Genomic DNA, 15,742 nt, shown 5'->3' on the forward strand with positions numbered 1-15,742 from the left:
TGGCCTCGTTCAGTGAGTTAAGGATCCAGCGTGTTGTGAGCTGTGGCATAGGTCACAGGCTTGGCTCAGATCCAGCATTGTTCAATTTGATCCCTAGCCTGGGAATTTCCATATGCCATGGTTGCAGCTCTAAAAAGCACCCCCCCCCCGAAAAAAAGCCCTAGAAGGGATGGGGCTTGGGCCCAGGGAGGGGAGCAGCAGAAGGAGACAGGCAGGAGGACAGGCAGCTACACGGCAGAATGGCATGAGGGAGACAGACGCTGGGGCTTGCGCCTGGACTCTTTTACAGAGCTCATTTATTCGCTTTTAAAACTTTTTTTTTTTTTAATATAAGAGCCATTTGCCAAAAACGTTGCGCATCTTGCTTTGATGTGGCCAGTCCTGATGGCTGAGGACTCTGCTCTGGTGCATCCCTTCCCTAGATGTGGGAAGGACAAGCCGGCCATGTCGCCAGCACACCAGGTACGGCCTCTGGGGAAGGGCCTGGGAGGTCGGCTGGACTTGGGGTGCCTCCAAAAAGCCTTTCAGTGAGGACTCCGAGTCCTCTTCAGGTCAGAGCCAGGGGGGTCACTCTCTCCCCTCCCCGTGTTCGTCCTCTGTCATCCACTCCCCATCCCTGGTTCTGCACTGGCACTGCCAGAGCCCATGGGGCCCCACACCACCGCGAAGAGCCACAGACGTCTACACGGATTTGCAGCTACGAAGGAAAAGCTGAGGTTTGTTTTGAATGGATTGTGGCTCTGGAGAGAAAGCCCAGGGATGCAAATCCACCGTGAGTGGGATGCAGATGGGAAGCAGATGTGGGGATGTGGGAAGTCCCCGCTGCATCCCCTACGGCCCACCTTGGAGAACGCCTTCATTTCCCCGCTGAAGGCTGATGGGCAAGGCTGCGCTCAGATGCAGGAGCCCCAGCTCCAGGCCCAGTCTCAGCTGTCGCCCCCATCATCTGCCCTCTCTCCTTCACTGGCATTTCTCTTCCTCTGGCTTTCCAATGGGATACGTTTGTCCCCCCCCCACCATCTCTCTCTGCTCCTCTCCCTCTCTTTCTGCCTTCCAGCCTCTCTGTTTCTCTCCCTCCATCGCTTCGTCTTCGTGCCTCTCTTGGCCTGTCTCTTCCTCTCAGACAGTCTCCGACTCCATGTCGGTCCCTGCGCTCTGGCTCTCCCTCCCGCCCTCTCCCTGGCTGCGTCCCAAGGCCAGTGCCCTACCCTCCATGCTTGGATAAGTCTGCCAATCGGCTTGAGCCCCTGGAGTGAGGAACAGGAAGAACAGGCCAAGGGCAGACGGCAGCCCCTGTTCCATGAAGGAAAGCGATTTTAAGCCAGAGAGGCCCGGGCAGGCTGAGGCCAAGAATTTCTCACTTACCCGCGGGGCTGGATATTTAGTCTGAGTTGGGGAGGGCAGGTGGCAACCAGCCTGGAGCTCCTGAGCCTGCAAGAGCAGCTCGGCTGCAGCCCCTCCCCAGCTTGAGGTCCCCTTCAGTGTGACATCTCGCTCTCCCTCCTGGCCTAGACCCTGCCCACTCCAGCAGCAGGGAGAGGCAGCCCCGCTGGGCACCGTGGTCACTGTTTCTCCAGGGACGCAGGCGCAGGTGAAGGGGAGGCAGGACGGGAGGGGGTGTGTTTGGCCCCCTCACTGCTCTCCCCAGAGCTGGAGGCAGCCCTTCCCTTTCAACCTCTGCAGGGCCTCAGACAGTCTCCAAAGGCAAATGTGCTTTTTCTTTGGCTTGTGAACAGTCTAAATACTTTATCCAATTGATCTGGGCTCCACCTCCAGTCAGGCTCCACCTTACTTTCCTTTATGGATCTGCCCACAGCCCTCTGAGCTCCCAGGCAGGGCCCTGCGACCCTCTGTGGTCCATTCCAGATGCTACAGATGACCCCACACGTTGACGTTAAACTCATGTGCAGGCTGAGGATGCCACCCAACTTGGGGGGCCCTCAAGGGACACACAGAAAATCATCCCCAAATAAGCAGCTGTCATTCTCAGGAGACTAGGGTAGCTGAAGGAGCAATTTCACACATGCTGCTGCAGACGTGAATGGGGGTGCTGTCAGAATACATCTGGGCCTCCCTGCCACTCCCCAAACCCCCGCTCAGGGCTGCCTTCTCCTCCCAGCAGGCATTTGCTGGTATCTAGGGGGCATCACCACAGTGCCATATTACAAGACATGGTTCCCCAGAGGCATGGCATTTGGTATGGGGGCTGAGCCCTTGATTCTGGAATCCTTCACGTATTGAGCACCAATCACGTGCCAACACTGCCCTCAGCAGTGGGTGAGAGGGGTGAGCGGACCGGACACCGCACCTCAGCTCGTGAAGCCAGCAACAGGAGTCCTGAGACCTGAGGTGGCGGTCAGGAAGGGCCTGGATCATGTCACAGCCGCTGTCTCTGACCTTCAGGGCCTTCACCCATGAAATGGGGGCAATAACAGGGCAGTTTGGACATCATCAAGACGTGGTAAAAGGCAGTGATAATGAGCCACAAATAAGGACCAGGCAGCTGAAGCAATTTGCAGCAGCAGACAGCGCCCAGGCATAGCGTGTGCGGTCAGTGCTCTGCCCGCGTGTCCTCCGGTCCCCATATCACCTGCCGGAACCTGCTTTGGCCGCCTGTGTGGAGGTCAGGGCAGCGCCTGGGAAGTTACTGCCCTCAGCCCCCAAGGGCAGCCCCTAACCAGCGGCCCCGGGTGAGGGACATAAACACCTCCATCTCCCAAGCTGCCTGCACACTGAGCCATGTCCCCCAGTGGCCTCTTGCATGACCTCGCATCCTTGCTCGGCCTCTCTCTTCTCAGCCTCCCTCCCCCACCCCTGGGAAGATTCCTAAGAATTTCACTTTCACACAAATCCTCGTTGCAGGGTCTGCTTCTGGGCACACAGTTTAAGATACAAGGACGTGCCCAGTAAACATTAGGAGGTGTCCCTGAAGCCATGTGACCTCGTCTTCCCGCAGAGCCACCCTCTGGCCAAGGCAGGTCCTCCCAAGTTCCTAAGGAATCGGGCACAGGAGTCTTCGACCTCTGAGAACATCTGTGCTGCCTGTATTTGAACATGGCAAAGGCCAGGGCCGGGGAGGCCGGCCTGTAGCTCTCAGCCCTCAATTCAGGAAACCGTCTGAGCCGCTGGCTTTGGGAGCATCTTTGTCCTCCCTCCAGGGACCTGCACAGGGCGCCCAAAGATTGCATAAAATTCATCCTTAGTCATTGCCATCTTTCTCTATTCCTGGGAACCCCAAGTGGGTAAGCTGAAGTGAAATCTTTACTTTCCCTCTGCCCACATCCCATCAGAGGAGAAATGGCAGACCTACCCGGAGTGGCTGGCAGGGCAGATCCAGATGCTGGTCTGGATCACTTTCCTGGACTTTGTGATGCTTGTGGTATTTGCTAGCTTTTCAAAAATTTTGTGACTTGATTTTTTTTCTTACTCTAAATAAATATTCTCCTTCATACCTAATTTTGTATTCTTTTTCTTAAAGCGGCCCCTCACATTTTCAAAGCTTCAGACAACAGAAAACTGCAATATGCTTTGACCGCCTGATGAGTGGAAGAATCTTTTGCAGACTGGCTTCTGGCTCTGTGCATCGCAACCCTTGTTTCTCCTCTCCGGCCTGCAGACTTCTGGTGCCAGAGGGGTAAGTCTCTGGCCCTGCACTTGCCACTGCATCAGGTAAGTCCCTACAGTGTGCAATGGGAATATTCCAGAAAGACATTTCTAGCCAGGTTGGCTAGCAGTTAATATATTACACAACATAAATGACTACATGACAGTAAACCTAACTGAATACATTCCCCACTCAGATTCTCTTAGTTCTACCTCCAGATGCCACAGCTACCTCCCTCGACCTGACACCAAGGGAGATGTGACAGAGAAGAAATGTGGCTTAGAGACAGTACTCTAAACCTACTACAATTACAAAAAAAATCTTACTTTAGCAAATATGATAAAATATATGACCTTGAAAAATACATAACCTTGGAAGTGGCTCCTGCAAGTGAGAGGGCCTAGGTGTAAGCCTCACTGGCTTCGTAGGACAGCTGGCAGTTGTAGCTCTGATTGGACCCCTAGCATGGGAACCTCCATGAGCCACGGGTATGGCCCTAAAAAGCAAAAAAAAAAAAAAAAAAAAAAAAGGAAGAAGTGGTAAGGTCAAGATTTGAATCCAGATCTTCCAAATTCAGATCTATAGCAAAGCCAAAGATAGCTGTAAGTACTGATTAACCTTTTCCTTTTAACTCCACCCTCTGAGCGAGGCCAGGGATCGAACCCTCATCCTCATGTATACTAGTCAGATTTGTTTCCATTTCCCCACAACGGGAACTCCTACCATCATTAATAATAATGATGACGATGATACCTACCTTGTTTTTTTGGCCATGTCCATGTCCTGCAGAAGTTCACCGGCCAGGGATCAAACCTGTGCCATGGCAGTGACAATGCCAGATCCTTAACTGCTAGGCCACCAGGGAACTCCAATACCTACCTTTTTTTTTTTTTTTTTTGGTCTTTTTAGGACCACATCCAGGGCATATGGAAGTTCCCAGGTTAGGGGTCAAATTGGAGCTGTAGCTGCCGGCCTACACCACAGCCATAGCAACTCCGGATCCGAGTTGCGTCTTTGACCTACACCACAGCTCACAGCAACGCCAGATCCTTAACCCAGTGAGTGAGGCCAGGGATCGAACCCAAGTCCTTGTGGATACTAATTGGGTTCATTACTACTGAGCCACAACGGGAACTCCAATACCTACCTTTTTTTAAAGCTTGGTATGTGTCAGACTGTGCTAGCACTTTGCACGAATTTTCACAAATCCTCACATTCTCTGGCATGAGCTGGGTTTAAAGGATAAGGATGCTGGATGGAATGAGATGGGCAGCGCTCCTCATGGAGCACGTAATATAAACAGAGGCTCCAAGACAGGATGAACTGAGCCTGTTCAGACTACAGTCACTAGGCCTGCAGAGCCGCTGTCCTTGGGCCTCCAGCCCAGTCAGGTGGGCCTCCTAGGACCTCTCACCAGCACACCTCTCTCCTGACAGAAAGAGGCTGCTCCCATATAAAGTGGAACGTGGGCTCTGGCATAGCCCTGGGGGCAGCAGCTGGAAGAGGCCTGTGGCCTGTCACTACACAAGACAGAAGCCTATCAGGGTGAGCTGGATGTCACCGCGGCCCCCAGCTCTTCAGCCAAGTGATGGGCTTGGCTCCCAGCACGCAGCTTTGAAGTTTAACGGGACTCCTGGTCCTTGGGCCGTGGCCAGCTCCTGCCCTTTAGCTTCTCTCCTACTCCCCCCTGGGGGCCGGGAGCCCAGGCAGCTCGCTGGGGAACCTCCTACAGCTGACTTGGGTCTGGAGATGGAGGGGCGCCACCTGCCCTGCAGGGGTGGGTGGAAAGCGCGGCTCAAAGAGCAGCAGAAGCCTGAGCAGGCACAGAATGGCGGGACTGGATGGACAAGTGCCTGCCAGCTGGGCTTCGGTGGTCCCAGAAGTCAGAGGTCCATACACTCCGTCTCTGGTTTGGAGGATGAACAGACCCTCTGGATTTAACTGTCCTGCCCCCAAATTCCACTTCCTTCGACCTTGTGTGATATAAGGTGTCAGGGCCCACTTGACACATAGACTCATCACTGGACATGTAATCTTGCTCCTCTGTGCCTCAGTTTCCTCATCTGTAAAATGGTTATTGTAATTGCCTTAACCTTATAGGCTGTGAGGATTAAATGAGTTAATACAGGCAGTGCTTACAACAGGGCAGGCACCATGTTAGATGCTGGCTCTTGTTATTTTTACAAGAGTTTTGAGACTATTCCCTTAGGCTTTCCAGCATTTTCTCTGGGGGTGTTTCTGTCACTTAAAATGGGTTGGGATTTCAGGGCAAGTACCAGAGAAACTTAAATCCCTTCCAGAGAGAATTCTGAGGCTGCTGTGACTAACCGTTAGCACGGGCCTGTTTCTGTCCTCCTGCCCCCTCGGGTCCTAGGCTCGTTTGGCGGCTCTGGCTCAGGGGCTGCTATCCCCAGCTGCTAGCAGAAGTGTTTAAGACCTCGTTAGCACCTCCCCACTGCTCCACGGCTCCTTGTGGGCACTAATCACTTGCTGCCTCTGGAGTGACGCGGAGCCGCCTTTGAAAAGCAGCCCATGTGATGCCCAGAGACTTTGCCAGCTGGTCCCAATTCCCACTCTGGGCTGCTCCCTCTACCCAGAGAATGAAACAACTCACCGGTTAGATCGTGGTGCATTATATATACACACATTTTTAAAAATTTTAAAAGGTCAGGCCCTTCTGCAGCACCTGAAACAAGCCCTTTGTGCAGCTTTTCCCAGAGACTCCCCCCTCCTCCTCCCCGCCCCACACCTGCAGAGCTGCCCCCTCACCCTTGCCATCCGCGGTTTGGTTCAGGAATCAGGGAGAAGGCAGGGGCCCAAATCTGAAGCAGATGTTTGGGCCGAGGAGCGAGGCTGGGGCGGAGACAATAGGAAGGATGTGGCCCTTGCTGGAACTGCTCATTGCCCTGACCCACTGCCAAGGCAGAGAAAAATGGAGCGACTGTTCCCAGTTAAATACCCGCCTTACTCGTGCCAGACTTCCCTGGGCCTCAATCCTCAGAGTCTCTGGCTCTGCTTCCAAAGTTCTCCATGTCCTTGTGCCAACCACTCTCTTGGCCCCCTCTTCCCACCACGCCAAAAGCTCCTAAGCCCTGCCCGACCCCTGAAAAGTCAGGACTGGAGTTTTGTTTTTTGGGGGGCTTTTTAGGGCCACACCCATGGCATATGGAGGTTCCCAGGCTAGGGGTCCAGTTGGAGCCACAGCTGCTGGCCTATGCCAGAGCCACAGCCACGCCAGATCTGAGCCTTGTCTGCGACCTACACCACAGCTCATGGCAATGCCAGATCCTTAACCCACTGAGCGAGGCCAATGGGATTGAACCTGCAACCTCATGGTTTTGAGTCAGATTCATTCCTGCTGGGCCATGATGGGAACTCCAGGACTGGAGTTTTCTTCCTTTTTCATTCCCCCCGCTCCATAGGTATTTACCAATGACACTTTGGACCCCAAATTCAAGATATGATCTGACAAAAGAGTTCTGTGCTACTTCCGGATGTGAGAGGCTGTGTGGAAGACACAATTGGAATGCCAAAACAAGACAGCTTTCAAGGTAGAGGGGAATCTCAGAGTTGTTGAAACCAGATCTTTGCGGAGCAGGCAAATGCATGGCTGCCATAGCCACGCCCACCTCCAGACATCTCCAGAGGGGCACACAGGAGCCTGCCAGGATCTGACATGCTTGCTGCCCCAAATGGGATGGCAAGTGTCAGGTGGATGAGAATGCGCAAGTGTGATTCTGTTGCTTTGACTTGTTGAGGAGACACAAGCTGGCATCATCATGACAAGACAGCAGAAAAATCCCTCTGGGAAAAGGAGCGTGAAGGTTTTCCTCAAGGCAATGGCCCATCCAGCCCAGAAGCTTGGGGAATCAACTTTAAGATCAGCCCAGGAGTTCCCGTCGTGGTGCAGTGGTTAACGAATCCGACTAGGAACCATGAGGTTGCGGGTTCGGTCCCTGCCCTTGCTCAGTGGGTTAACGATCCGGCGTTGCCGTGAGCTGTGATGTAGGTTGCAGACGCGGCTCGGATCCCGCGTTGCTGTGGCTCTGGCGTAGGCCGGTGGCTACAGCTCCGATTCAACCCCTAGCCTGGGAACCTCCATATGCCGAGGGAGCGGCCCAAGAAATAGCAACAACAACAACAAAAAGACAAAAAAAAAAAAAAAAAAAGATCAGCCCAAATCCCAGAGAGGACACCAGCTATGGCACACAGCAAAGTGATGACCAAGGGCCTCGGTTTCCTGGGTTTGATTAACATCCAGGGGAGCTGGAGCGAAGATCGGCGTTTCCTCTTTAGTGGCCACAAACTGGCTTCATGGCGCCTCATGCAATTGATTTGCCTCTTCAGGCCTCTGGGTTCCTAGGAACCAACATGACTCTGTCTTCCCTCTGCCACCCCCTAGTTATTCTGACCATAGTAAGAACCCTTTGGTTGCCATTAGTGCCAGAGATACCTCCTTCTCCTCACTCAAGACTTTTATTTCATTCACCCATTCACTCAGGTCTGCTTCGTCCGGGAGTAGGTTAAAGGCGCAGTGGGTCCTATGACGACGGACTGCCCTTTCCTAACCTTTTCTGGGAACTGCTCAGGTGTGATGGCCTATTTATGGCACAATGAGGGGCTTGCTCCTTGGGTCTTAGTTTGGAATCCACCTTTGAAAGTGTTCTCGCTTCTCCGAAAATCAACAGGGAGACTAAATTCCCTCCCTTTGCATATGTGCAAGGAGCTCAACAAATTTCACTTGGAGCTGTTACTCTATACTTTGGAAAATCTCCAAACGCATAAACAGAAATGTTTCCCCTCCCTCTGCACAATTAAACAGAAATGAGAGAAACTGGGGATGGTTGGCGACAGCTTTGGGTGTTCGAGCCTCGGGGTGGGGGGGAAGGAAATGCTAAGGAAAATGGTTGTTTGTGTGTCTGTCTCCCACCCCTCCCCCACTCCTGCCAGGACTGTGAGCTGTTCAGAAGCAGGGATCACATTGTCTTGTGTGTAGCTAGCTTCCTGCACAAGGCCTGATACCCTGGAATGTTTGTGGAGATGCAGAGATACAAAGAACTAAAGGGAAGAGGGAGGCCATAAACCCAGTGATGGAACAGAAATATCAGATTTTTTTTTTTGGTCGTGGGGGCAAGGGAGGTAGTTATAGGAAATGAAATGACAACCTGAGAGGATTAGACCTAGGATTTATGAGAACTAGTGCAAAATGATGACACACACATAATCTCCCTCTTACACAGTAACACAACATTTTGTTTTCAGCGTATCATGAAAGCCATCAAAGGCTCTCCAGCTGGCTTACAAAACTGATATCCCTGACTCTGCTAATGGGCAAACAGAAGAATGTCTTGGCAACTCTTTCGAGGGGGAGTTCTGAGTAGAGAGGGAGCATTGTTGGTTTGGCAAGATGGGAAGATTCAGAAAGACTCCTCCACGTGCAAATCCATGATGCAGGTGGAGTGGGGGTTGTAGAGACGGTGACCTCATCCTAGGGAGGTTCAGGACCCCTCACCCTGCAGGAGATACGATGCTTCTAGTTCCAATAGCATCAGTCTGGTTTGAGGTGTGTGTCTCTCTTTAACTCTGGAATTCCTGAAAATGTCTGCTTCCTCAGCGAGATAACCACCAGAGATTTGGCCTTTGCCAAATGGTGCTGTGTTTCATGTAAGGAGAGTTTAGAGACAAAAGATTTATTTAAATGAGTCTTTTTCTGCAGACTTAGTTACCAGAGATAAACATCAGGCTATTGTGTTGTATGTCTGACCTCATTCTAATATTTCATTTGCATGCAACCTGTGGATTTTCAACCAAAGTGGGGATATTAAAACTTCAGGATTTTCTTCCTCGGTTATATCCTCAAGGGTATCCTGTATACTTTATGCAGGATTCATTTAAACTTGGAAGTCACTTCCCTCAAGTCATTAGTTGGTATTCTATGGAACTTTCCAGAAGGCAAAAGATTTTAAAGCTAGTAACAATAGCTGTATCTCTTAGAAGCTCTCTGTGGTAAATGAGCGGGGCCTTCTTCTCATAAATCCTAAATCCTCAAATGACTGACAGGTAAACAAAAGTACAAAGTGTTCATCTGTCACATAGTGACACCAAGTGAATGTGAGACAGAGTCAGTGAACACAGGTGTTCCAGTGCCTGGGTTGTTTCTTAGTCGAGGCTAACCTGCTAGAGACAAACCAGCAACGTGCAGAGAGTTTGGGCCTTTTTTTTTTTTTTTTTTTTGTCTTCTTGCCATCTCTTGGGCCCCTCCCATGGGATGTGGAGGTTCCCAGGCTAGGGGTCGAATCAGGGATGTAGCTGCCAGCCCACGCCACAGCCACAGTAATGCGGGATCCAAGCCGCGTCTGCGACCCACACCACAGCTCACAGCAACGCCGGATCGTCAACCCACTGAGCAAGGGTAGGGATCAAACCTGTAACCTCATCGTAACTAGTCGGATTCGTCAACCACTGCGCCACGACGGGAACTCCGAGAGTTTGGGCTTTTACACGCAACAGACCCATGTTCAAATACTGCTCTGCCACCCACTAGGTAAGGAACCTTGGCAGCAACGTATCCTCTCCGAGCCTCAATTTTGTCTCGTGTAGAATGGAGAGAACAAGACTTCCTTGCAGGGTCATAGTTAATATGATACAATGTATAGCAAATCTCCCAGCATAGAAATGGTAGCTATTATCATGATCCAGTAATCAAGCTGAGTTAAGGAAAGTCAAGGGTATTAGATTGCTTACATGACACGGTTTGAGAGGCAGTCTCCTCAAATACTTCCTTTGGCCTTTGATGGGTCATGTGAAGGAGAGATGGGTGGTCTCTTCTGACCCTGGGTCTTCTTCACAAGTGTTTGGGTAGGGTGTCTTGAATACCCATTCTGTCTGGCCTACCTGGACATGGCAAGGTGGGAAAGGAGCCCCACTCCCTGCCAGCCATCCACTCTAACATCCCCAACGGCCCCCAGATCCATAGAGCCTCCTGCTATGGAAATTACCAGGGCCCAAAGTTGTAATCGATATGGTATCACATAGACCATATACAGGAAAACTTTTTCCCAAGGGCTCCAAGTTATTAGTCAATTTTCTTTAATGAGCAGCATCATTTTGCAGGTCAGAAAACTAATACTAAAAAAGATTGTCCTGCCCAAGGTTGAACATGGGAGTTAAAATATGAATGTTCAAGCTCATCAGATCACGGCTCTCTACCCTTTGAGGTTCCATTCTGCACACCTGACACAAAAGCATTCAAGGGCATCATCATCTTCTTCGTCAAATGACAGGAGATGCCTGTCCTGCAGGGGAGGCTGGATGCCCAGGGGTCCTGGACTCAGAAACATAGGATCCAAGTAGATTCCTGTCATTAGGATGGGCCACCTGGTCAAGGACACGATGAAGTTTATAAAAGAAACTTATATCCTCCTCTAGCTCCTTGAGTAGCCAAGAATGACTTCTTTCTAGAGTCACCCTTAAGAGATGAAGCCCTAACACCTTGCTCACTGAGAACGTTACCTGGTTGGCCAGCTGACCATGGGCTGAAGCATTCATGGCCATCTGAGGTTCCAAAGGCCATACTGGCCTGCTAAAGGGGTACTCGAGGAAGTAGCAACCACGTTCACAGGCTTCATCCTGGATCCATTATCCATCAACTCCCTAAAGGAAGACGATGAGGGAGGCATCTCACTGTTCTTGTGAGGTGACAAAATGTTATGGTTCTGGGCTGGTGTGTTTGATCCCTGCCCCTAGAAGTACCAACACGGTCAGCACCTTGTGTTTAAGAAGTTGTGGCTGCTGGCTGCAAGCCGGGACCCTACTTACAAACTGGACAACTTTGCTAAAGCCACCTCTGCTGCCATATCAAAAACATTACAGCGATCACGCCTCTGACCAGAGAGCCTATGTCCCCCACATCTCCTCCCCAGGAAGTCAATGACCAGCTTGTAGAGCGCACACCAGAGTTCACCGCAGCGAACCAGGTCCCTGCTGTGGCTACCACTAGGTGTTCATATACAAGCGACCATAAAGTGAATGGAATCCGGGGGAGAGGGAGGTACTCATGGCAGAGGTATCCCACCTCTGGCAGCGCCTCACACGTACAAATCAAGATCATCATGACCATAGCCGCTTCGTGCTCCAAACCAAAAAACAAAGCTCTTCAAGAACTCTAGGACAGCTTTCTATTCGAAGGTGCACAGCTTCAGCACTCGGAGTCAGAAGTACCAGCCCGTCCCACAAGTTTTGAGACAATTTAAGTACTGAGTTATGTTCAATCCTACTCTATGTATATGCTACTCAAGAACCTGCCACTGACCACAAAAGAGAATCATGATCACATTAGATCAGCCCACACAACCTCTTCAGGGTAAAAAAGCGAGTATCCAGTTTAGAATATCTAGGGGAAAACAACATGAGTGGGCCTCTGAACATGAGTCATCAGATTCAGCATCAGGAATCTAAACTAAATTCTCATAGGCAACAATGGTTTCAGAAGACTTTTAAAACTAATTGTGGGAGTTCCTGTCGTGGCTCAGTGGTCAACGAATCCGACTAGGAACCATGAGGTTGCAGGTTCGATCCCTGGCCTTGCTCAGTGAGCTAAGGATCTGGCATTGCCGTGAGCTATGATGTAGGTTGCAGATGTGACTCAGATCTGGCTTTGCTGTGGCTGTGGCGTAGGCTGGCAGCTACAGCTCCAATTTGACCTCTAGCCTGGGAACCTCCATATGCCGTGGGTGTGGACCTAAGAAGACAAAAAGGCAAATAAATAAATAAAAATAAAAACAATTACAAAGGGGATTTTGTTTTGATTTCCCGGAATGGGAACCAATGTACAAAGACACCATGACTAACTACTTCCCCAAGAGAGCCAGGGTCCCTAACACTTTTCCTCCTCAGCGAAATCAGAGGTCTGTTTTTCTGTGGTTGGAAAAGAATTGGTCGCAGCTGCACCACCACCTTGCACCTCCGCCCTCCCGGTCTCCCCAACACACCAAATTTTGAGGAGCAGGGTTTTTGTTTGCCGTACCCAAAGCACTTGTGGGAGAGTGGGCGAGGGGGCAGTGAGAAATACATGTGTGACTATATGCCAATAGGAAAGCTATCCACCAACATGTTATTACCTCTGATGGCAAGTAACTTATTTTCCCATACTTGTTTTTTATTTTCAAATTTTCTACGCTGAGTTTCTTATGTAGTAAAACAACAACCAACTAACGTTTAAAAGACTAAAGGAAACAGACATCCTCTGTTTTTTTGCCAGACTGGTTTCTTCTTCTGGAACAGAGCACAGGCACTTGTCCCAGCTGTTAAGTTCGTGACACAAGCACCGCGGCCCTGCCTGGCACCACGGACAGCAATCAGGGAAGGGCAGGAGGGCAAGCAGGGCTGGGCCAGGCCAGCGCTCTGGGAGGACATTCTACCCCAAACCGACTGCTTTGGAAGTGATTACTGGGGAAACGCAAAAACATTTCTAAATTTTTCTTTTCCTTCCCCACCTCCAACTTAAGTACCGAATCATCACTTAAAGCACTCACTTATTCCTCAAGTCCTTTTAAACATTCATTTATTTACTGTACAAAATATTTACACTATCGCTGCAACTGTCTGGCCCTTTTGCCTGGCCTGACAAATTTGCAGCAGGGCTTGGTCTCCGCTGAAGTTCTAGAAACACACCGACGTTCTCCATGGTGTTCACTTGGTGCCTGGTCTCCTTCAAAGACACTGAAAAGCCAGGAGGTTAGCTGCGCCCCCCGCCCCAAGTACCTGGGCCACAAGGGCATAAATAAAAGAACTGGCCAACATAAGAAAGGTAAATAGAAAACCCTCAAGAAGCAACAGACACTCTTCCTTCTCTCCGACATGGTGTGCCTTTCCCCGTACTGGCTCATTCCAAAGCAGGATTAGGGAAAAAGGTCAAAGGAAAGGCCAAAAGAGCTAAGATACTTTTGAACAGAGTTAGGAGAAAGAGAGTAAACGGGAAGAATAGAAAACCACAACAGTACCAAAGGATTTTGCGAAACAAAGACCCCGGGGCTAACGACCACCACAGGATGCAGCTGTGCTGCAGTGGTACCCAGGATGCTCTGAAAAGTGCTATGACTAGAACCTAAAATGACAGATCTAGCCAAGGAAATCAATTCAAGCTCCAGCATCAGTCTCTGGAGGGGAGAATGCAGAATCCAGAAGAGGAACAACGGCCAAAGACAGCAGCAGCAGCCCACACGCCCCCAGCTGGAAACCCCTCTCCGGGCCTGAGGGGCACCATTGTTTCCCAGGGGGGATGATGAAACCTGTCTGTACATATCCCATGGGAAACCACCGGGGCAGGCGGCAGCACCTTGTCCTGGTCCCTGAGGAGAGCAGTGACCATGTGTGGCATGGAGGACCCTGGGGTATAGAGGCCCTGATGCTGGATCCCAGACCCCAAGGGTGAGTGAGGTCAGCACCCATGCCAAGAAGGACAAATGACAACTGCGAAGGAGTGAGGTCAGGCAGGAACTGTAGCAGCTCAGGAGTGCTTGTTCCTCGAGATCCCTGGGAACAGGAGGGCTCAGACGTGCTTCCAGGAGGCCAAGGCACTGCCACAAGTCCCGCCTCATCTCTGGACTCTTTGTACTTGCTGGTTTTGGCAATAAAGATGGCTTGTAATATTCTGAGTTGAATGCCTCGTTGGGCATGGTAGCTTGTAGCAAAGCCTTCTTAGAAATTTGGAAAACTGATGAGATTTTGAGGCTTGAAAATGTTTTCATTCACATTGGAATGAAAAAGGTGGTTGTCATCTTCCAACAAGCAGCTGCAGGTTCTCTTCGATCATCACATAACGATGCACCCAATATATCTTCCTTCCTCCTTAAATCCCTTGCTGGTAACCGATGGAGTGACCGGAAGTAACTGGAACAGCTAAGTGTTTATGGTCTGACATATCTCCTGCCTGTGTGGTCCCCGTGTCCTGATCCTAAGGACCTGTGACAAGTATTCAATGACCGATTCCTTGTCGCTTGCCCTAGTGCTGCTGAAGAACAGCAAGCACAGAGAACTAGGGATCAGCGGCGTGCTATTGCTCTGTCCCCGTCTCTTGCTCCAAAATTTTCTTCGGTAGAAACCTAAAGAATCCCCAGCTCCTAGCAGACTGTGTAACCTGGAAGGAAGTGGCTAGGCCCAGCCACCCGTCAGTGTAAAGAACCAAGTCAGGGACAAGCGTCAGTAGTCTTCAAGCCAGCCGCCTGCCCAGACACGCCCCAGAACCCCAAAGGAGAATCTCATTCAGCACTGGAGGCAACGGCCCGGCTACCTTTCACATTCTTAGGTCTGTCTGTTTGTCTCACTGGCTCCCACTCGAGGAAAAGCTTATTAGAGAGGTCCTCTTGATGGATTAATGATCATTTCCAGAAACACGTGCAAGGAAAGCTCCTTTTCCAGTTCTAGACGTCACAGAAAAGGATCCTTTTGTGCTATTGGTCACCATCAGAGGCAGGCCAGTGCCATAGCTGGGGCTTCCGGTCAAGCCGGGGGACGAGACTGAAGCCTGCTCCTGTGGGCCGCTTCCTATCTGTGCTTCTCCTGGCGGGAAGAGGCAATCACCCGCCTGCGATGAGGACTCACGGACCTCAGGTCAAGTAGGGAGGGCCACAGAGGGGACCTCCAAGGAGCATCAGCAGAGGAGGCTGCGCAAGGCGAGGACACCCGCTCAACAAGAAAGCCAAGCCCTTGGTGTGATCTCGCTCAGCTACCGAGGCGGCTCCCGTTACTGAGATCTCCTAAGAAGCAGGTGCGATTACTGCAGCATGGCCTCCTCTCTGACTGAGCGGGTAGTTCCGATTACGTACCTGCCAAAGTGGCCGGTGGGGGAGATGGGAAGGGAGGGGGCGAGGGAAGGACAAGGCTTGTAGGTGACCAAACACTCCAGACACTGGGGAGCATGCAGCAGCTTCTGGCTGATGGTTATGTGTGTGTGAGGGCCAGTGGTTAGGTCTGTTATGTGCACCTGGATGCTCCAGAAAGCACGGGAGCCAAGCGGATGGCAGGAGAGTGGTCAGAGCATGCCAAAGCCCTCGCAGCCCTCGCTGATGGCCAGCTGCAGCATCCTGTGCACCTCTTCATATGAGTCATACGTAGGGAGGCACAGCTGGTTGAAACTGG

General features: G+C 51.1%; 1 protein-coding gene across 1 annotated transcript in view; it reads right to left on the reverse strand.

The window, feature by feature from the left end:
• Positions 1 to 13,149: 13,149 nt before the first annotated feature.
• AREL1 (apoptosis resistant E3 ubiquitin protein ligase 1) overlaps positions 13,150 to 15,742 on the reverse strand; it is a 47,387-nt gene continuing 44,794 nt past the window's right edge. Inside the window, 1 exon segment of the mRNA XM_047795296.1 lies at positions 13,150 to 15,738. Within this exon segment, the coding sequence (XP_047651252.1) occupies positions 15,636 to 15,738 (103 nt within the window). The 3' untranslated portion in view covers positions 13,150 to 15,635.

Source organism: Phacochoerus africanus, chromosome 9, assembly GCF_016906955.1.
Source record: "Phacochoerus africanus isolate WHEZ1 chromosome 9, ROS_Pafr_v1, whole genome shotgun sequence".
Classification (NCBI taxonomy): Eukaryota; Metazoa; Chordata; class Mammalia; order Artiodactyla; family Suidae; genus Phacochoerus; species Phacochoerus africanus.